Source organism: Lactuca virosa, chromosome 7, assembly GCF_052849685.1.
Source record: "Lactuca virosa cultivar CGN04683 chromosome 7, Lactuca_virosa_CGN04683_v6, whole genome shotgun sequence".
Classification (NCBI taxonomy): Eukaryota; Viridiplantae; Streptophyta; class Magnoliopsida; order Asterales; family Asteraceae; genus Lactuca; species Lactuca virosa.
This window is the reverse complement of record NC_136432.1, coordinates 278,774,797-278,798,063: the sequence shown is the minus strand read 5'-3', so window position 1 is coordinate 278,798,063 and position 23,267 is coordinate 278,774,797. Positions and strand designations below refer to the sequence as shown.

Here is a 23,267-nt window from a genome sequence, read left to right as displayed (position 1 = left end):
CATAAAGCATGTCAGTGACACTTTAGCTTTGGCATTAAAGGCAACTATTTATTCATTTCTAACAGAATGTGGATTAAGTCCACATAGGATCCGAGGACAAGATATGATGGAGCTAGTAATATGAGTGGTGCATTTAATGGATTGAAGACACTTATTATGAAAGAAGTGAAATCTACACATTTTATTCATTGTTTTGCTCACCAATTACAATTAGCACTTGTATTTTTTTTGCAAAGAATCACCCTGACATCAATGACTTTTTTTATTTGACTTCTCGTTTGTTAAACATGATTGCTTCTTCTTATAAACGTCGAGACAAATTAAGAGAGAAACAAGCAACAAAAGTGGTGGAAGCATTGGCCACAGGTTTCTTTTATTCTATTTTCTTATTATTTTATGGCAATTTATATATATATATGTATATATATATATATATATATATATATATATATATATATATATATATATATATATATATATATATATATATATATTGCTAATTTATTTTTTATGTTAATTTTAGGTGACATTCAAAGTGGTACAAGTTTGAATCAAAAAGTTGGTATCAAACGACCGTGTGATACTCGTTGGGGTTCTCATTTTGGTTCACTCTTAAATATCAAGAGAACGTATTCTTCAATTTGTGAAGTACTTGAAGACATTAAAGTTGATAGTTATTATCAAGATCATAGAGCAGAAGCACGTCGTCTCTTGAAGTCATTACAAACGTTTGATTTTATTTTTTGCTTACACTTGATGGTTGATATCTTAGGGGTCACATCACGTTGCAAAAAAAAAGATCAAGATATTGTAAATGAAATGCATCAAGTGAGATCCTCTAAGACCAGACTAAAACAAATGCGAAATGAAGGATGGAAACCACTCTTAAATGATGTTACTTTGTTCTGCAAAAAATGTGATATTGAAATTTTGAATATGGAAGATCCATATTACAATGGAGCAAGTCGTCGCAAAGGTTTACAGGTTAGCAACTATAAAGTTGATCTATTTCCTCAAGTTTCTAATGTAATCATTAACCAGTTGTTCTATTTAATTCGCAGATTAACAACTTACATCACTATAAAATTGATGTATTTATTGCGGTCATAGATATGCAATCTCAAGAGCTCAACAATCGATTTAATGAAGTAAACATATCATTACTTGTTTACATGGCTTCTTTTTGTCCAAGTAAGTATTTTCAAGCATTTAATGTGGAAGAACTACTTAAGATGGCGACCTTTTACTCTAACGAGTTCCAAGAACATGACATTGGAACACTTAGAGCAAGTCTTCAAAATTATATTGTGGATGTACGTGGAGATGCAAGGTTTAATAACTTGAAGGGAATTGGAAACTTGGCAAAAATGATGGTTGAAACGAACAAACATACGATATATCCAATGGTGTATCTTCTACTAAAATTAGCATTGATATTGCCCGTTGCAACATCCACAGTGGAACGCGCTTTTTCTGCAATGAAGTTGATAAAGAGCGATTTGCGTAATAAAATGGGTGATCAATTTATGAATGATTGTCTAGTTTCATATATTGAGAAAGATGTGTTAGATGGTATTAGCAACGACATACTTATAGATTTTTTTAGGGATATGAAAACTCATCGTGAACAATTGTAAGAAATTTATGTTTTTTTTAAATTAGTTTGATCTTTGGTATTCAAGTTAAAAAAATGTTTTCCTAAGATGATATTACTAACAAACCGACCCGATAACCATTTTTTTGACCCATTTATTTTATCATTTCATTTATGGGACACACGTTAGTTTGAATCCTAGATTCGCCACTGGTCGACCGACTAACTACCTTCAAACATTTTTTACAACCTTATAAAATACTCATATAATTTTTCGAATTAGATGATATAAGAAATTGTAGAAATCGACAAGATTTTATGTTGCATATGTCATATGGTGGAGCCTTATTTCCAATGTGGATTAGGTTCCTTGTTGGTAACGATGCTTCCACCTAACGAGCCACTATGTTGTAATATAGATCTCGTACGATGCTCTTGGGATCAAACAAGTGGACTGACTTAACTATGCCAACATAAAACCCTATTTGTAGAAAGTTATTGCCGAAACAATATTTTCTTTACCTATCACGATAAAACGTTTTATCTATAATTCATTTATACCATCAATATTATAACAATTACATTTGTGTTCAACCATCTTCCAAATAAATAAATAAATAAAATAAAGTAAAGTCCGAATTGAGTTACTTTACAAATATATACCATGAAGGGCACTTGGGTCACATACCTTCTCCCATGATATGGTGAAGCATAGGTAGGGAAGAATCATGTGGTGAAATTATTGAAGTTGTACTAGCACTCTTAAATGTTGTAGAATCGTCAAACTCGAAAAAAGTCAAGTACTCGGGTCGAGTAATGACACCAGTTACTTCTATGTCTCCGGAAAGCATTGCCACCACACGAGACATTGATGGACGTTGTGTTGACGATGTTTGAGTGCATAAAAGGCAAACTCTTGTCATTCTTTTCACTTCGGTCTCATCAAATTCAGACAATTCTTCATCCACCAACTCTAATTCACGATTATCTTCATGTAGCTTCCATGCCTAAAATAAAATCATACCAAAGGCCAGTAAAGATTATAAAATTTGTATCATCGGTTGGTCGTCTATTTTCAAATGCATTGACAATGATATTCTTTTTTTCATGTTTGAGTTTTATTAAATTTTGTATTCAAGTTTTCTTATACCACGACATACATGAAAGTTCGTTACCTTAATTGAGAAAAATTTTAGCAGTTTGTAACCTTAAATAGATTTTTTTTAAAGTTTAGGCCATTTTTGTCAAAAGAAGTATACTTTAAAAATATTATAACCAAAGTTATATTACCTTTTTATGTAATTCTCTTTAATTAGTTTATTATATAAATCCTTCTTTTTTCTTGGTAAGAGTAGGCGAGTGTATAAATTCGTATGTGGATATTTCGGCATGTATCAAGAAGAAGATGAAGCATACCCAATTAAGAAGGTATATTTTCTCATCTTCCAAACTTGAATCAGAATTGGGCCTTCCACTGATAATCTCTAGAGCCACAACTCCAAACCCAAACACATCAGCCTTCTCTGTAAGGTGTCCCCACATTGCATACTCTGGTGCAAGATACCCACTACACAATGAATCAGTAAGACCTAGTCAACTTGTTGTCACTTAAATGAGAAAAAGTTCAAATATCAAGTAATTAAATCTTACAATGTGCCTGCAACACGAGTACTCAAGTGTGTTTTCTTGTCATCATAAAGTTTGGCAAGACCAAAATCCGATATCTTAGGATTCAAATCAGAATCAAGCAAAACATTGCTAGATTTCACATCTCTATGTATAATCCGTAAGCGAGATTCCTCATGGAGATATGCGAGACCCCGTGCTAATCCCACGCATATGTCGAAACGGGTGGACCATGTAAGCGACAATCTGTTGGTTCCTACATCATAGACCCCAAATGTAACATTATAACATTGTACTTTGATCATATCTAAATATGTAATTTCTCACCAAATAATGCTTGGTCAAGACTTTTGTTTTCAAGATACTCATATACAAGAAGTCGTTTCTCTCCATCAATGCAGCATCCGTAGAGTTTCACAAGGTTACGGTGTTGGACTGCAGATATTGTAGCAATTTCTGCCACAAATTGACTCCTACCATGTTGGGAGGCTATGGATAGTTGTTTGACAGCTATAACTCTTCCATCTTCAAGTGTTCCCTGTTTGTCATCAAAGATATTCAGTTTAAATTTAAGAAGCAATAATTAAATTCTTGATAAGAAAAAAAGAGCATAAACTACCTTGTAAACAGGTCCAAAACCACCCTCCCCAAGCTTATTTGCAGGACTAAAATCATCTGTTGCATCTCTCAATTCTTCATAACCAAAAGTATATGGCTTGGCATCAATTCCCAGAAAGTCTGCAATTCAACAAAAGAAAATGTCATAATGAAATGCAAATAAAACAATCGAAAACATTTTTCATATATGTCAAAAAGAAAGATCAAGAAAAAAACACCTTCATGATTGTCCGAGGTATCCTGCCTTTTCCTTCGCTGAAGAAAAATATACAGGGCTAATAATGTCAAAAAGCTTGCAGCTGCAATTGAACCAAAATCCCTACAATCAAACCGGTTTTATTCTTGTTGTTGTTGGAAGGTGGATTGTTGTTCACTCTAGGGATGAAGTCTGTAAAAAAAAAAAAAAAAAGTAAAGGGCAGTCTCGTCATTTGTCAATAATCAAGAGCAAAGAGTTAAGAAATCAATTTGATGAAAGAATATTTACTTGGGGTAGCAGTGATTGCTGAGATAAGAGGTCCAAAAGTTCCATCATCAGGTACACAACAAGTCCCCTTTCCAGACCAAAATAAATGTATCTCAATGTAATTATTTGAAACCTGAACCATTACTTCCTTCGAAACAGGACTAAATGAAGCTCCCCCTGCTTCCCTCTTTATATCAAAATCTTCAAACACCCGATTTCCCTTGAAAAACACAAGATTTCAGAAACTAACTTATAGAAATTAGCGCATAAAGAATCAATTATACTCAAGACCAAACATGTAATTTACTCTAATTTCAGTAAATTACATTGTTGGTCCATAAGTATAGTTGATTTTTAAACTTTGGTCCTAGAAAGTTTACGCATTCAATTTTTAGTCTTTATTTTAGGTTTTTGTAACATTTTAGTCCATGTTCCCAGTAAAAATGACTACTTTTGGTCACCGAGTATAGCTGATTTTTGCAATTTTGGTCCAAGAATATAGTCATGCTAAACAAGGTCTAAAATGGCAAGAGAATATTTTTTGGGACCAAAATTGCAAAGATCGGCGTGGAAATGATCCATGCGGTTTGGTTGAAATAGCAGGTTCAGTCCAATTTCAATTTTTGTTGCATGGCTGGTTCTCGTTGTTTCATTTTATTGCAAACTTGGTCCCTATGTCGTTAAATCTAACAACTCAGCCGTTGGTCTTTTCAGTAAGAGCATTTTACCCTCGGAGAAAATCAGTAAAAACAATATTGTAATTATGAAAGTGTATTTAGTTTAGCAGAGAGTAGAAACCTGGATATAAATGTCAAATACACGCCTTCCAAGGCTTCTCCAAGTGGGACCATCTTAATCTCAATTTCTGCAAAGCGAAGGTTTACAGTGTAGTTACCATTTTCAAGGCCTAAACCATAATATCTTAAAGATCCAGCAGAGAGTCTTGCTGTTTGGAAGAGTTGTGAATCTGAAGTGTTTGTGAAGTCGCGTGGAGTGGAAACTGTGTATCTGGGGTTGTCCCTTTGTCCCACATTGCTGACACCCCACCTCCTCTCGGGAGTCAAGTAATATGCTGCTGGTCCTAAAAGTTGGTTTTCTTGCTCGTGGACTATTTGACTTGAGGATGTGATTCGTGGGCCACCACAATTGATTCCAAAGTTGCTATCTGTAAAGATTCATGAAAAGGTGACAAATTTTAAGTGTTATAATAAAAAGAGAAACTTTATGTTTTTTGCTTACATCTTGGTGATCCACGATCACAAGGAAAATCCCTTTGGAGACAATTCAATTCTGAGGGCAAAGCACTGAGACAGAAGATATTGCGTTTTAATTAGAAAGGTGCATATAAATAAATGAGTTAATCACAAAAATGGAAATTTTGTATCACAAAATGACCACCTTCTCAACTTTTAACACAAAAGGACCACAAATTTCGAAAAAAAAAAAAAAAGTTTGTTATTTGCGAAATTACTTCTTCTGACGGTTACTTTGCTAAAAAAAGTTTGCTAATTCGTGAAATTACTTTTTATGACATCATATTCACGGTCTTTTTTCCCCAAAGAATTTTGTTTTTGGAAGTTGTGTAAGTTAAGTATTTCTTTTTAAATGTAAACAAAATTATTTGCAACAAATTTGGTTAAGATTTTTGGGTTCTCCAACGAAGCATGCTGGTTCGACCCCAGGAAAGACCAATTTCCACACATTTTGCGGAAACTAATTTTGTTTAAATTTGAAAGAAATAATTATATTGGCCAATTTGGCGATTTTTATTAATTTCTTATAAATAACTTTTTCTGCAAAAAGAAGGTATTGAAAATGAAAATTCTGCGAAAAAATGTCATTTTGGCAATAACACAAAATAAAATTTGCAAAATATGGTGGTGGGGACCATTGAAAAAGAAAGTTTTTCGTGCAATAACACCACCCACAACCGTTCCTTCAAGCTTCTTTCAAACTGGAAGGTGGATATTATTGCAAGCCACATCAAATTTCCCTTTCAACTACACCAATGCTTGCAAACACTTATTGGTCGGGCCCTTTTGAAATAACAAACATATTATATATAGACCTGGCAATTCGTGTATTCGTGTCATGAAAACGTGTTAGCCACAGACTCGTGTATTCGTGTCGTGTCGTGTCTCTCACAGACTTGTGTATTTGTGTCTGGAATTGCCAGGTCTAATTATATATATATATATATATATATATATATATATATATATATATGGTGTGTGTGTGTGCTTTTTTAATGCAACATCTCCTCAAATATTGAGATATATATTGAGTATTAGATTTTTTTAAATTTTATATTGAATAATTAATTTGATATATATATATATATATATATATATATATATATATATATATATATATATATATATATATATAAAATAAAAACCATATAGTTTAGAGTTTAATTAATATCTATAACTAAATTTCACATTATAAAGTAGATTATTAGGAAATAAAACAATCTTAGTACAAATCATATATATATATATATATATATATATATATATATATATATATATATATACGGGTTAGATTATTGTGTTCTAACTATCTATTGTGTGCATGTAGGATTGATTCTGGACCAATCATTTTAATTATTTTAAAAAAATAATTAATGCATATTACATGTTAAAGATATAATGAGTATTAATTAAATCTTCAGCATTTAATATGCATTAATTACTCCCTTAAAATAACTAAAATGATTGGTCCAGAATCAATTCTACATGCACACAATAGATAGTAGAAACATTTGAACGTAACTTATATATATATATATATATATATATATATATATATATATATATATATATATATATATATATATATATGTTATGTTATTATTAGATAATTATTAGTTTTAAATAGTATAGATATTAGTTAAAAAATAAGTATTTGTTAATGTGGCAGTAGGGACCACTAATGACAGTTGGTTGATACTGCATTGGTGTAGGGATCATTGCAAGTGCTGATGTGGCAAGTTTGAAAGACGAGTGACATTGGACAGGTGTGGATGGTCCAAGTGGTCTTGTGAAAATGATGCAGGGGCATCTGATGACAACCTCATATTGGCTGATTTTGTCCCGTTTTAGATTATTTCTTTCTTTATTTAAAGAAGAGTAAATTACATGAATGGTCCCTATGGTTTGGGGTAATTTGCATATTTGGTCCCTAACTTATTTTTTTAACTCGGAATGTCCCTACATTTTGTTCTTGTTGCGCGCTTGGTCCTTATCTTACCTAAAAAGACTATTTTGTCATTGATTTTTTAATTTATTTAAATAAGGTGGGGTAGGTAAGGTAATAATGTAAGGTGAGGTGGAAATGGGGTTGGGGTGTGTTTATTTAAATAAATTAAAAAATCAAAGGCAAAATAGTCTTTTAGGTAAGACAGGGACCAAGTGCGCAACAAAAACAAACAATAGGAACCTTCTGAGTTAAAAAATAATTTAGAGTAAATTACACAAATGGTCCCTATGGTTTATGGTAATTTGCATGTTTGGTCCCTAACTTATTTTTTTAACTTGGAAGGTCTCTACGGTTTGTTTTTGTTATGCACTTGGTCCATGTCTTACCTAAAAAGACTATTTTGCCATTGATTTTTTAATTTATTTAAATAAACACACCCCCAACCCCACCCCTTACCTTACCTTACATACCCCACCATTTTCCATATTTAAATAATAGTCTTTTTAGGTAAGATAGGAACCAAGTGTGTAACAAAAACAAATAATAGGGACCAAGTGCGTAACAAAAACAAATAGTAGGGACCTTCCGAGTTAAAAATATAAATTAGGGACCAAGTGCGCAAATCATCCCAAACCATAGGGACCATTCGTGTAATTTACTCAATAAGTTAGGGACCAAACGTGCAAATTACTCCAAACCACAAGGACCATTCGTGTAATTTACTCTTTAAAGAATAAAGATTTTTATTGGAAGATTATCTCTATTTGTGGAGCATATCTCTAATCGAAATCCTAGAGTATTTTAGTTACTTTCCTGTTTTTTCTAGGGTGATTCTATTTTCCATATAAGTATGTTGATTTCCCTAGAGGATTTCATTATTGATTATTGAAAATAAAAATCTACCAAGACTTTTAGATCTCATTCTTTACCATGTGTAGTTTTGCATCATTTCATATTAGAGCACCACACCAGGTTGTCTTTCAAATGGTAGGAAGTGGTAGATGTAACCCTTGTAGACACGCCGATGGAGGCAACGATGGAGAACAACCGAATCCACGTGATATCGAAAATGAAAGAGTACAATAGCAAGTTAGAGAACTGGAGCTGCTAAAGAGGAGCCAAACACGGAGGGGCCGAGTCGGAATTCAACTATAGGGACGAAGAAGAGAATCCTTTCGGCACCCACAGGTGGAATGCATTTGAAACATACCAACGGCATAATTAGAGACAAAACAATGAAAATCCTTTGCGTAACTATGGTGGGAACATGAGAAAAAACGACACCAAAAAGACGGAACGACTAAAGTGAAGACTTGGTCAGAGATGAAGAAGTTACTGCAAGGCAAGTTCCTTCAAGTCAATCACCGTCAAAAAGCCTTTCTAGATTACCGTAATGTCACCCAAAAGGGTTCCTCTAATGAAGACTTTATCATGGAATTTGATCGACTCAGAATGCGTTGTGCTCTTAAACCTGGAATTGCGAATATCGTTCATATTGCGGACATCGTTTATCTCCAACAATATTAGACAACAAATTTATAACGTCTTCCTAATCACCACAGACACCAACAAACAAGGAAACTAACCTTAAAATCGACACCCCAACACATACTACCATCAACCCACCCGTCCCTAGTATCATTCGATGCTTCAAATGCCTCACATTACTAGAGATTGTCTGAACAAACAGTTAGTTACATTGGTGGAAGAATCGGTTCCTGTTTATGACACCAAAGATGAAAAAGAGAGTGATGGGGAAGAAATTGAAGTGATATATTCCGATCGTTGTGACCTCCTAATTACCCAACGTGTTTTAAATGTTGAATAACAGTTTTCGCACCAAATGCATAACAAAAGGGAAATTGTGTAGGGTTATAATTGATGGAGGCAGTTGCGACAACATGGTGGCAACGACAATGGTGTAGAAATTAGGCCTTAAGGTGGAGAACCATCCAAAACCATATCAACTAACATAGCTTAAAAAAAGGGAATGTCGTCAAAGTAAGGAAACGTTGTTTGGTTCACTTTTCGTATTGGCACCTCTCGACACAAGAGATAATCATGTTGAGAGTTTATTTCCATCTAAGATTGAAGTCAGGGGTTAACCAAGTTTAGCCCTCAACCCCTCATTTATGCGCTGGTGGTAACAGAAGAAAACAGACCTGCCCCAACAGTCCCGAACTGATCCAACCCTTCATCGAAGAATTTCAGGATGTTTTTCGAAGAATTTGCAGATGATATTCCACCAGGGTTACCACTAATGAGGGAAATACAACACTGTATTGACTTCTTACCAGGCTCCACCATCCCAAACAAACCCATCTATCTCATGAAACCGAGAGAATTTGAAGAGTTACATCGACAAGTAAATGATCTACTTGAAAAAGGGACAATACATGAGAGTACAAGTCTGGATAATACGTGAGAGTATGAGTCTGTTTTCTGTTCCAGCATTGCTAGTTCTGAAACACGGAGGCACTTTTCGTATGTGCATCAATAGTCGAGATGTCAATAAAATAACTATTAAATATTGATTCCCTATTCCTCGTTTCGATGATTTGATCGATCAATTGCATAGCTGAACAGTTTTCTCCGATATTGACTTACGAAACGGGTATCACCAGATTCGTATGCGACCCGCTGATGAGTGAAAAACCGCTTTTAAGGCATATGAAAGATTATACGAGTGGTTGGTAATGCCCTTCAGCTTATCAAACACACCAAGCACGTTTATGCGGCTGATGAACCATGTTTTTAAACCCGTTATAGGCCATTTTGTTGTTATTTATTTCGATGACATATTGATCTTCAGAAAAGATACATAACATGTAACACACCTTCAGTAGGTTTTTACGGTCTTGTAGGAATAGGAACTATATGACATAATGGAAAGAAGTGCCATTTTCTTACTAACGAAGTTATCTTTCTTGGATATTTAGTTTCGCGCGACTAGATAAGGATGAACGAATCGAAGGTTGAAGCCATCACAAGTTGGCCTACATCCACTACGATTCATGACATTCGTAGTTCTCATGGGTTAGTCTCGTTCTATCAGTGTTTCATATGGAATTTAATATCATTGCCCCTACGACGGAGTGTATGGGAGGCGGAAAGTTATGTTGAACGAAAGAGGTTGGAACGTGTTTGATGAATTACAACGAAAAGTCACACAGCTCCTATTTTAGCTTTTCCTAACTTTAGCAAAGTATTTTAGGTTGAATGTGACGCCTCAGGTCTTGGAATAGGTGGAGTGCTACGTCAAGATCAGAAACCAATCGCTTTTTTAGCAAAAAGTTCAACGAAACGCGTTGCAAATATTCTATGTACGATAAGGAGTTTTATGTCATTGTTCGGAGTTTGGAATATTGACGCCATTACTTGTTAGCCAATGAGTTCATTCTATATTCTGATCATGAAGTGCACATCCAGGGGCAACAAATACTCAACCCTTGCCATGTTTAGTGGGTCGAGTTCTTGCACGCTTATTCTTTCGTCATCCGATACAAAGCGGGATCATCAAATACCGTTGTTAATAAGATAAGTTGACGACACGTACTCACATCTGAGATGAAAATCCAGGTTCGGGGTTTTGAGACTTTTTGAGAATTATACCGACTTTAGAACTATCTGGAACAAATGTCAAAACGAACCTCTTTGAGATTTTTCAAAACATGACGGTTATCTCTTCAAGGGTGCTCGCTTTTATCGGCCTAAGATGGAGCGAAATATTGCCCTTGTGATCACACGTTGTCACATTTGTCATGTGGCCAAAACCCACCACACCAGTGCAGGTTTGTACACTCCATTACCTGCTCCTGTTGCTCCTTGGGAGGACGTTAGTTTGGACTATGTCTTGGGTTTACCTCGAACTCAAAGACATAAAGATTCGGTTATGGTAGTTGTTGACAGATTTTCTAAAATGGCTCATTTCATACCATGTGTCAAGACCTATGACGCTAGTCAAATTGCAAGGATGTATTTTTCTAAAATTGTCAATCCACATGAAGTTCCCAGGACTATAACTTCAGACGGCGACGTGAAGTTCGTTAGCCATTTTTGGCGCACACTTTGGAAAAGCATGGGCTTAAGGTTACAATTTAGTAGCTCTCAACATCCACAAACGGATGGCCAAACAGAAGTGACAAATAGGAGTCTAGGGAACCTGTTGCAAAGCCTTATCAGGGACAACCCCACGCAGTGGGTTCTCATCCTTTCTCAGGCTGAGTTTGCATATAACCGTTTTGCCAATAGCACAACTGGGTTATGCCCATTCATGGTAGTTTATGGGCGAAATCCACTCACTCCGCTTGATTTAACGCCCATTCCCCTGATTGGCCATCTTGGTGTTGAGGCGGAAAGTCATTCCTAACAGATTAAGAATCTAGACGAAAAGGTACCAGATCAGATCATTAAAGATAATGTTGGCTACCACAGTAGTGCCAAGAAGCATAGGAAGCAAGTTGTTTACAATGAGGGTGATCTGGTATGGATTCGTCTGCGAAAAGAACGTTTTCTGATTGGCCGTTTTGGGAAGTTGAAGCCTCGTGCTGATGGTCCTTTTCGAGTTCTTAAGAAGATTAATGACAATGCATATAAAATTGAGCTACCTGGTCATTATAATGTTTCAGCTACTTTTAATGTGGCTGATTTATTGTTGGATATAATCTTGATGTGGAAGATTGAGTTGAATAAAAAAAAGAATGGGTCATAACTTTGACTGATATGCATGGGAATGGACCGGGTATTATGGAGATTATTCAGTCATTTGTATACCCACGTTTCTGTTAGGATGAGTGCCTATTTTGTAGGTACAATAGTTTATAAATAGATTAGGTTGTCATTTGTTTTATAGATGTAATCAGTTTTTCTTTCTTGAAAGTAATATAGCAGTGAGAGCAATTACTTTGAGCAATATATGAGAGTCGTTGTCAGCATGTATGTTCTGGGGTTGTTTGCAGCTGGGTTAAAGGAAGGTTGATTACCAACAATCACCATTTGAAGGGGGTGTGGATGCTGTATCAGACTCGAAGGCGAGTCTTTTCCAAGGCGGGGAGGATGATGTAGGGGCAGCCGATCACAATTATTGGCTGATTTTGTCTCGTTTTAATTTATTTCCTTCTTTATTTAAAAAAATAAAGATTTTTATTAGAAGATTATCTCTATTTAGAGAGTATATCATCTCTAATCGAAATCCTAGGAGTATTTTAGTTACTTTTCTGTTTTTTCTAGAGTGATTCTATTTTCCTTATAAGTATATTTATTTCCCTGGAGGATTTCATTATTGATTATTAAGAATAAAAATCTACCAAAGCTTTTAGATCTCGTTCTTTACCCTGTCTAGTTTTGACCATCTGAATTCCTAAGTTTTGCATCAGAAAAGTGATAAAAAGATGGTCATTTTGTGATATAGCCCTCCCATTTTCGGTCATTTTTGTGATAATTACTGAAGAAAGAATAGTAGAAGTAAGTTGCAGCTTATGTATAATTACCTGTTTGCTGAACCGCTTAAAGTGAAGTTGTTTGCAACTATGTTACTGTACACGCATTAAAACATAATATTAGCTAAAAACGTGGATGCTAGAAAACCAATTTCAAAGACAAGGTGCAAATCAGAATTTAAATTCAATATTTAAAGAAACAAGTGTATACACTTGTAAGGTCGGATCAGTGGCCCAGAAAGGAAGTGTCCCAGATAGTTTATTGTATGACAGATCACTGCATGAAGAAAATTGTATGGAAATTAGAAAAAGAAAATCATTAATTTCCCTTGATTAAGTAGAGCCTATAATCACTTACATAATGCGGAGAGGCGAGTTCAAAGCCAAACCACCGGGAATAGCACCAGATAAACTATTGTTTCCAAGAAACCTGCGAATCATGACATGTAAATTTGGTCAACATTCAGACTATTGACCAAATAGCATGCAGATTAATATTATTTATGATAGGAGAATATGTGTATTACAAGAAAGATATTTGCCTCATGTAGAACAATCCATTTGGAATCTCCCCCCTCAAGTTGTTGAAACTAAAATCCCTGAGAAAATAATATCAATGAGCTTTTTTTTAATAGTTCATATTCATGTTTGACTTACTCACAGTTGTGTCAGGTTTACAAATTCTACTATGCCACTTGGAAAAGAGCCAGAAATTCTGTTATACCTCAACATTCTGCAAGTGATGACAGCTTATTATAAATTTATAAATAAACCGTAAATAAAACCAATATATTTGCTACAAAAAGATCAATGTGTTTGCTTACAGAACACTCAGGGACTTCAAGTTCTGAATAAAATCCAGAGTTCCATTAGATAAACCACTTATCCTCCTGTAACATTAAGCAAATTAAGAGATCAAAATAGCAACCTGCAAACTATAAATCTATAATAATCAATTATAATGAAAATAAAGGCTTACAGGTCTTGTAAAAGGGTCAGATTAGAAAATGAAGGTGGTATTGAACCTTCAAAAGAGTTCCCCTCAAACCTCCTATACGAACATGATGCATAAAACTTCTATTTAAAAATTTCATAGTGAAAAGCATATAAATAATCTAAATGCTTTGCTTACAAGGATCGTAACTGTGACCAATTTCCTATAAAGTCCGGTATTCTGCCTGTGAAATTATTATCAGAAGCCCATCTGTGAATTCATTATAAAAAAGAAAGTGTTAGACTTCTTATATGATGGATAAAATGCACCTTTGAAACATGATTAAAGATAAACTCTCTTACACTGTCTGCAGGTTCTGTAAATTAGCAAAAGTAGGAGGTATATCACCACCAACTCCAGCACTATCAATGTAACTAACAAAATGAACATACATAAAGATGATATTAGATCATTTAATCAAAGATATTGTCTACAAATATACATAACAGAATAGTAATGAAGGAGTTTGTGCCAAGTAATGAAAGAGGATTTCAAGATGAGTGTTCTTACAGCTGTTGTAATCTTCTCAGATTTCCAAGTTCAGAGGGCAGGGAACCACTGAAATTGTTTGTGCCAAATGCCCTGCAACATAAAAGAAAATAAAAAGCACAAATGTAATCAACAAACAAGTAAACAGAAGAAAGTTTCCGTTTGATGGAAGAATAAAGACAAAGAAATTTATTATAAAAAAATATACAGTGATATAAGGTCAGTAAGCTGTCCTAGCTCTGGTGGAACCTGCCCTGATAACGCATTTATGCTGATACTCCTATGAAAAAGTTGGGATTCATCATTATATATCTGAAGTCTAAGATGTATTCTTCATGATATAGAGGTCAAGAATACAATTTGAGTTTAAAGTATCAAAAAGGGATATGGCTTACATGTACTGCATACGAGTTAAACTGCCAATGGAAGGTGACAAGGGACCTGTCAAGTAATTCTGGGCTAAATTACTGTAGCAAACAATTCATTTTTTATCATAATACAAGCACAGATACTCATAACACAGATGTATATATTTTTAGGTTTTAAGTTTCTATTGTAGTTAACAGTATAGTTAAGAAATAGCAGAATGCATACAGATTTGTAAGGTATCTCAAAGTCCAAAGTCCTTCTGGGATCGGGCCCACAGCGTCCATTGCATAAACTTTTCTGATGAATTACGGGGAAATGATGATTGTTAAAAGATAAACAGAATGCATATAATAAGTAACAATTGAAGTGGCCAAAAGACAGATGTTCTAAAGTTCATTCAGACATGACAAAAGCACTTACAGTCGGGTGATGTGGCAAGTAGTAGAATTGGGGATATTACAGTCGCATTTGATGCCGGGATTGTAACCCTGGGAATCGAAGTCGGTGGTAGTGTCAACGGCAGTGCCGCTGCATAATTCTCCGCTTATGTTCCATCCCATATTTGATACTGCACTTTCTGCTATTCCCCATTGGCTGAACATTGCATTTATAACTCGCGCTGAAACACCAGTTTTCTTCAGTTTCATTCAACATGGAGTTCTTAACTATGGTACTAGTAAAGTAGTGATCATATTCTTCAAATTAACAAAATCGATAACTTAATTCAACAGTGACTAGTCGTGATCTTGATTTTGATCTTCATTTTCAAACCTAATGGCGACAGTCTCAATTTTTCGTACTACCAGCATTTGCCCGTTAAAGCGGGAAAATGAGCAGATAAATACTGATCTAAGAAAAATCGGTGGATAGTTTCACAAACTGTCAAGTGCAACCTTTATTTTTTAGTTGAATACAAAAAGAACCCTAGTCAATCTAAGCAATTCCCCATAAGGGTTATGAATATTTGTTCTAAAGAGTTCTCATCCACGTTAAGTCTATAAAATTTAGAATTTCATATATAAATATATCACTGTGCTTTGTTTGTTTATTTAACTGATCACCGTACAATGAGTGAGGAAAAAAATATGTACTGCTAAACCTTTATGTATAATAACCATAAAAATATTTTTATTTTCAAAAAAAAAAAAATCATTATTAACTTTTTTCTATTCTTCTATTAATGAGTTGCAAAAAACAACGGGGTATCATTTTTTAGGTTAAAGATGTTTTTGTTTAAATGGAAAAGATAAATTTGCATAAATGGTCCCTATGGTTTGCATATTTCTTTGTCTAAGATCCAAAATGTACCTAAAACAAACATCAAATGTTTTAAAATGTCCATTTTTGCCCTTTAATTTTATATGTTTATTAACTATCGATATTACCCCATCCTCACACTTGATGTTTCTTTCCTTTAATATCACATGCCTCCTCATTAGACCCTTTGTTGGCCACCTGCAACATTATAAACCACCCCACCGCATATATAAGGTAGCATTAGACCTTTTTGTTGGCCACCTGCAACACTATAAACCACCCCACCGCATATATAAGGTAGCGTACAAAGCAAATTGGTAGCCCAACATGATTTGGTGTGTTTGCACGTGACGTGTGTTCTCCAAGCAACAAAAAAAAATCGAATTCCCTTCCCGTGTCTCCTTCTTAATCGATAATCGGGTATATGTATATACCTCTTTACGTGTGTGTGTGTGTGTGTTTTGACAAGAATAAAAATCGAAGTTCCTTTCTCTTTTGAATTGCATGTGAACAGGGGATTTCCAAGGAATCGATACACATAGTTTGTCTTCTGTTCATTCACCGGTTTTCTTCCTCCCCCATTTCGCTTTTCAAACATGAATCAGAAAGAAAAGAAGATATGTTAAACAAGTTTTTTTTATTAGGCGTGATGCTGGTGAGTTTGCTATGGTGGTAATGTTATGGAGAGATGTGGTTGTAAGGTGTATAATCTCTCAACCAGGTAATGGTTTAGTTAAAAAAATGGGGCGATGAATTGGTGGTAGCTAGGGTTTTTGTGTGTCTGGCTCACAACTTCAAGGTTGTTTTTTATAAAGAATATGAAGGGCTAGTGAGAGCAGGTGGAGGTTCGGGGATGGAGGAGAAAAGGAGATCTGAGGAGTAGGGGTGAGCAAAAACCGAACCACAAATCGAAAAACCGTATAAACCGAAACCGTAATAAAAACCGACGGTGCGGTTTTTGGTTTTGGAAAAACCGAATATGTTTGGTGTGGTGCGGTTTCTAGTCTTGCAAAAACTGCAAAAAACCAAACCGCACCATATATATATATATATATATATATATATATATATATATATATATATATATAGGTTTAGGTTCTATGGAAAACAAAAAACCCTTAAAAAACCCTAAAAATCATAAAAATGGATAAAAAAAATACTTAGAGATCACAAAACTTTTTTTTATAAAAAATCGCAGCTTTTTATTAAAATTCGCTGAAAAAAAAAATTCAGTTTTTTTATTTTTTTTCTATAAAAAAAAATTCAAAATTTTTTTCAGCGAATTTCTTTAAAAACCTGCGATTTTTTCATAAAAAATGTCAAAAAAAAGTTTTGTGATCTCTAGGTATTTTTTTATGCATTTTTATGATTTATAGGGTTTTTTAGGGTTTTTTTGTTTTCCAAATAACCCTTCCCTATATATATATATATATATATATATATATATATATATATATATATATATATATATATATATATATATATATATATATATATATATATATATATATATATAAAACAAATATAAATACAATTTATAGAATAGGGACTTTTGATTATTTTCAAAGTTACTCAATTAAAATGACTGAACAAATCCTATCCATTGGTCAAGACCAACAAAATATAAATTTGTTATCATCAAGATCTATTTTTGAACATAGACAAAAATATAAATTTCTTCATTTAGGTCTTGTTCAAATTGCTATCAAACCTCTTTTTAGAATTGGTGTTGATGCTCTTGTTCTCTTAATATTAAGAGATAAAAGACATACAGATTTTCAAAATTCTATTTTAGCTATGGCAGAAACAAATATCGCAAATGGACCAATTTATTTTAATTGTTATCCAAATTTTTCTGTAGGATTATTTGACAAAAATATTTTAGACACTTTGGTTTTAACTGTTGAAACAAAGAATTTAGAATTTAAAAATAACTCTAAACCTTTAGCAATCATTTATCGTGTTTGTTATAAAACCATGACAACTACTTTAGAACCAAAAACCCGTTTGTCAAGTCCAAGAAATGAAACAATTATTTACGAAGCAAATACTAATCATACAAAAGTTCATATGCCTAAACGACTTAAATGGTCAGAAATTACTCAATCATGTAATTGGAATTTACAAAATGTTATTGAACCAAAATCTTTAGATTCTTCAAAACAAATTTCAAATATAATTGAGCATAATGATGGCTCAGTTGATATAAATTTTTCTTCTATAAATTTTTCATCATCTAGATTTTCTACTAATTCTATTCCTGAAATTGGTACTTCTAAATCTTCGTTTTCAAAATCAAAGTCTTTAAATTTAAAAACTGTTGACTATTCTAGTTCTATTCCTAAACCTCTTTATCAAGAAGATCAAACTAGTGATACAAGTTTACCAAGTCCTACTAAATCTGATTTTATTAATGAACTTCAAAATTATAGACAACAATTATGAGTAATAAAGTTCAAATAAATTGTAATTCTTTAAACATAAATAGAGTTACTGCTATTAAAAGATTAAGAAATTCAATAAAAATATTTAAAAAACTCTTACAAGAAAAGGTATTAGAATTAAAAAACATAAATTTAATAATTAATGATAAGGAACTATTAGAATTAGAACAAGAAATTAATAACATAAAAGCAGTATTAAAAACCTTTAATATACATCTTGATAATTATTTAACAAATTTATCTAAATATACGTGTTAATGAGTTCTAAAAGACAGATTAGTTGTTGTAATAATAATACTTTTTGGAATAATTTATTAAAGACTAGATGGCAAATTATTGCAAGCGTTTCTAAAGAAATAAATAGAATTAAACAACTTAAAGAAGACGAAGAAATTAAATTATCTAATATTGAAAATGACACATATAATTATAATATTCAAAAGGAAATAATATATTGTTTATCAAAAATGATTAAAAATAAATATATTGTTATTAGTGCTCAACTTAGTATTATTAAAAATATATCTTTCAGATTAAATCAATCAACTTGTTAAAATGAATATTAATATAGATATTTCTAAAATACCTTCATATGTTAATTTTGATTATTTAAAAGAAGAAGAATATTATAAAGATTATAATAATACAAAAAGAATTTGGCATGAAGAAAACTTTTCATATTATATAAGATTTTTACATTTTGGACTTTGGGAAGATTATGTTTTATCAAATCAAATTCACTCTCCGTTTTTTCAATGGTTCGAATTGATTTATGTTCCTAAACATAATATAGATTATCCTTTTAAAATGCAAACTGTTTTTCCTGTTTCTTCAAAAACATACAAGGATGTTATTACTAATCAAGAAATTATTTCTGAATATCCGCCAAAAAAGGAAATCATTATTGATAATAATTTTATTGCAACTCCTTTAGTTAAAGTTCCAAGTCAGATAACAAATGAAAAATGTTTTCAAAATATTATTTATCAAAATAATTATTCGAATGAAACTCTTTTAACTATTTCAGATCAACTAAATAGGATTGAAGAAAATACTATAAATTTACAGTTATCAAAAGAAAATAAAATTGAAACAAAAAAAATTTATAATAATATAGCAAGCTCTAGTAATGTCAGCTTTATTCCTCATCAAATAAATGGAAATTTTAATCTTGGAAATAAAGATTTAATTGATGAATTAGAAAAAAGACTTACTAATTTTCGTATTTCAAAAAACGTATCTATAAATATGTTAAAAACAAATAATGACTCTTTTAACGAATCTGACGAAAGTAATAATGAAAGTGAATTAAATTTAGATAATCTTACTCAACAATTCATAAATGATAATGATGATATAAATCAGCTTACAAATGATTTTTCAAGATTAAATAAGATTAATTCTTTTGGTAATAATCCAAAACCAACTATTAAAAATTACTGGAATAGACCTTCTCTTCCTGATGTTCAAATTGAAGAAAGAGCTTTTCAATATGATCGTTCAGCTTACGATGGTACCTCTGTTTACGAATGGAATATCGATGGTAACTCTGAACATCAAATTCTTAATATTGTTCAAGAAATGACCATGGCAGCTAATGCTTACAAGTCTCACAATAATACTCAACTTCAAATTGTTAATATTATTATTTCTGGGTTTACTGGTACTCTTAAAGGTTGGTGGGATTTCTATATTACACCAGAAGAAAAGAATTTTATTATGACTGCCAAGAAAACCGTTATAAAACAAGAAAATAATTTACCTATTCAAACTCAAGAGGATGATATGGTTAATACTTTAATTTTTGCTATAATCAAAAACTTTGTAGGAGATCCTACTACTTTTCAAGAAAGAACTTCTGAAATTCTAATGAACTTACATTGTAGAAAATTAACTGATTTCAGATGGTACAAAGATAATTATCTCGTTAAAGTTTTTTCAAGACCTGATTGTAAAGAATCTTATTGGAAAGAACGTTTTATTGCTGGACTTCCAAAACTTTTTGCCGAAAGAATTAGACAAAAATTAAGAGAAAATTTTAATAATACAATTCCTTATCAAAACCTAACTTATGGAGATTTAATTAATTATATTAATAAAGAAGGATTAGCTATTTGTGCTGACCTTAGATTTAAAGAAAAACTTAAAAATGATAGAATTAATAGTAAAAATGAATTAGGAAATTTTTGTCAACAATATGGTTATCAACCATTAACAGGTCCGTCTACTTCAAAAACTAAAAAATATAATAAAAAATCTTCAAAATATTTCAAGAAAAAGAAATATAATAAATCGGAAAATTATAAGAATTATAAGAAAAATAAATTTTCAACATCAAAAAACCCTTATAAACAATCTAATAAAAAATCTAAAAGAAAATCAAAAGACATTATTATTTGCCATAAATGTGGTCGTAATGGTCATAATGCTAATAATTGTTATGCAAAAAAAAAATTAATGAATTAAATATTTCGGAAGAATTAAAAGATCAAATTAGAAAAATTATGTTAAATTCTGATTCCGATTCTGATTCTAGTTTTTCCGATTTTCAAGAAAATGATTTAAACATTTTAGAGCAAAATAGTTCAAGTTCGGAAGATTCTGATACATGCGATTGTGTTGGAAAATGTAATTGTAATTATACAATTAATGTACTTACAAACAATGACAAAGATCTTTTAAAAAATTTAGATTCCATTAAAGATAAAAATATCCAAGAATTGTTAATAAAACAAATGCTTAATAAGAATGAAAATTCTGTTTCAGATATTTCAAAAAAATTTAATTTAAAAGACATATATGAAAGATTTTCTGAAACAAAACCCATTTCCATGCAAGAACTTCAAGAAGAATTAAAATCAGTTAAACAAGACATAAAAGAAATTAAAGGCAAAATTATAACTCTTGAAAAGGGAAAAATTATTATTAATTCACAAAATAATGATAATAAAGATGAAAAGGTTATCGAAAGAATTATAAATGATCAAATTTCTCAAAAATGGAATACTCAAATAACTTTAGTCAAGGATAATTTTAAAATGGATATTACTGCTCTAATTGATAGTGGTGCTGATATGAACTGTATACAAGAAAGTATATTTCCCACTCAATTTTATGAAAAAACTTCTTCTAGGCTTACTGGAGCTGAAGGAACCAGTTTAAAAATAAATTATAAAGTTTCCGATGTTCATATTTGTAACAATCAAGATTATTGTTATAAAACTCATTTAATTTTAGTAAAAAATCTTACTTCTCCTTTAATTTTAGGAACACCTTTTATTACTAAATTGTATCCTTTTATGGTTCAAGATGATGGAATTATTACTAAAGTTTTTGGAAAAGAGATTATGTTTAAATTTTGTGAACCTCCGTCTTATTCAACTATTAATATTCTTAATTATAAAACAAAACAAGCAAATTACCTTATCAATGAAATTAATGATTTTCGTATACATAATCAATTGCAAGATAAGTATATTCAAGACAAAATTATAGCTTTAAAACAAAAGTTTGAAAATAATGTTTGCTCAAATATTCCAAACGCCTTTTGGAACAGAAAACAACATATTGTCAAATTACTTTATATTAAAACTTTCAATGAAAAAGATATTCCTTCAAAATCAAGAGCTATTCATATGAATAATGAATTAGAAGCTCATTGTAAAAAAGAAATTCAAGATTTATTGGACAAAAAATTAATTAGACCTTCTAAATCTCTTTGGTCTTGTTCAGCTTTCTATGTTATGAATGCTGCTGAATTAGAAAGAGGATCACCAAGATTAGTTATCAATTATAAACCTTTAAATAAAGTTTTAGATTGGATTAGATATCCTATTCCTAATAAAAGAGATTTATTGAAAAAACTTTATGATTCAAAAATATTTTCAAAATTCGATATGAAATCTGGTTTTTGGCAAATTCAAATTCATGAAGAAGATAAATACAAAACAGGTTTTAATGTTCCTTTTGGACATTATGAGTGGAACGTTATGCCCTTTGGTTTAAAGAATGCTCCTTCTGAATTTCAAAACGTTATGAATGATATTATCATTCCTATAAATAGTTTTTCAATTGTTTATATTGATGATGTTCTTATTTTTTCAAAATCTATTGATCAACATTTCAAACATTTAAATCAGTTTTATGATTTAATTTATAAAAATGGCTTAGCTGTTTCAGCTAAGAAAATGCATTTATTTCAAAATGAAATTAGATTTTTAGGACATAACATTGTTAATAATACTATTAAACCTATTATAAGAAGTTTAGAATTTTCTAATAAATTTCCTGATGAAATTATAGATAAAAAACAACTTCAACGGTTTCTAGGATGTTTAAATTATATTCATGATTTTTTCAAAGATTTAGGAACTCTTTGCAAACCTCTTTATAATAGATTAAAAAACAATCCAGAACCTTGGACTCAAGAACATACTAATATTGTTAAACTTATAAAACAAAAAATTCCTTCTTTACCTTGTTTAAATTTACCACATCCTCATGCTAATATCATAGTCGAAACTGATGCTAGTGATATTGGATTTGGAGGTATTTTAAAACAAAAATTATCAAATTCTTCTGAAGAACAATTGGTTCGTTTTTATTCAGGTGCTTGGAATAATACTCAAAAGAATTATTCAACTGTTAAAAAGGAGATTTTAAGTACTGTTTTATGTATTACTAAATTTGAAGATGATTTATTTATGAAATTTTTTTTATTAAGAATTGATTGTCAATCTGCAAAATCAATTTTAGAAAAAGATGTTAAAAATA

The 23,267-nt window shown here is 31.7% G+C and overlaps 1 protein-coding gene and 1 pseudogene across 2 annotated transcripts in view; one reads left to right on the top strand and one right to left on the bottom strand.

The window, feature by feature from the left end:
* The first annotated feature begins 287 nt into the window (after nucleotides 1-287).
* LOC145127780 (uncharacterized) lies at nucleotides 288-1,637 on the top strand. The gene is made up of 3 exons (XM_079062913.1): nucleotides 288-366; nucleotides 524-984; nucleotides 1,062-1,637. The coding sequence occupies exons 1-3, from the start codon at nucleotides 288-290 to the stop codon at nucleotides 1,635-1,637; spliced, it is 1,116 nt and encodes a 371-aa protein (XP_078919039.1).
* Nucleotides 1,638-2,162: 525 nt separating this feature from the next.
* The window catches only part of LOC145124152 (putative LRR receptor-like serine/threonine-protein kinase At1g56140), a 30,012-nt pseudogene continuing 8,907 nt past the window's right edge, over nucleotides 2,163-23,267 (bottom strand). Inside the window, exons 2-23 of the transcript XR_013715515.1 lie at nucleotides 15,214-15,412; nucleotides 15,019-15,090; nucleotides 14,820-14,891; nucleotides 14,633-14,704; nucleotides 14,446-14,517; nucleotides 14,238-14,309; nucleotides 14,074-14,145; nucleotides 13,921-13,992; nucleotides 13,766-13,831; nucleotides 13,603-13,674; nucleotides 13,469-13,540; nucleotides 13,300-13,371; nucleotides 13,153-13,218; nucleotides 12,993-13,037; nucleotides 5,101-5,606; nucleotides 4,324-4,522; nucleotides 4,057-4,226; nucleotides 3,840-3,958; nucleotides 3,548-3,758; nucleotides 3,245-3,476; nucleotides 3,011-3,161; nucleotides 2,163-2,601 (exon numbers count right to left, since the gene is read on the bottom strand). The product of XR_013715515.1 is annotated as a putative LRR receptor-like serine/threonine-protein kinase At1g56140 (transcript). The remainder of the gene's footprint in view (nucleotides 2,602-3,010; nucleotides 3,162-3,244; nucleotides 3,477-3,547; nucleotides 3,759-3,839; nucleotides 3,959-4,056; nucleotides 4,227-4,323; nucleotides 4,523-5,100; nucleotides 5,607-12,992; nucleotides 13,038-13,152; nucleotides 13,219-13,299; nucleotides 13,372-13,468; nucleotides 13,541-13,602; nucleotides 13,675-13,765; nucleotides 13,832-13,920; nucleotides 13,993-14,073; nucleotides 14,146-14,237; nucleotides 14,310-14,445; nucleotides 14,518-14,632; nucleotides 14,705-14,819; nucleotides 14,892-15,018; nucleotides 15,091-15,213; nucleotides 15,413-23,267) is intronic.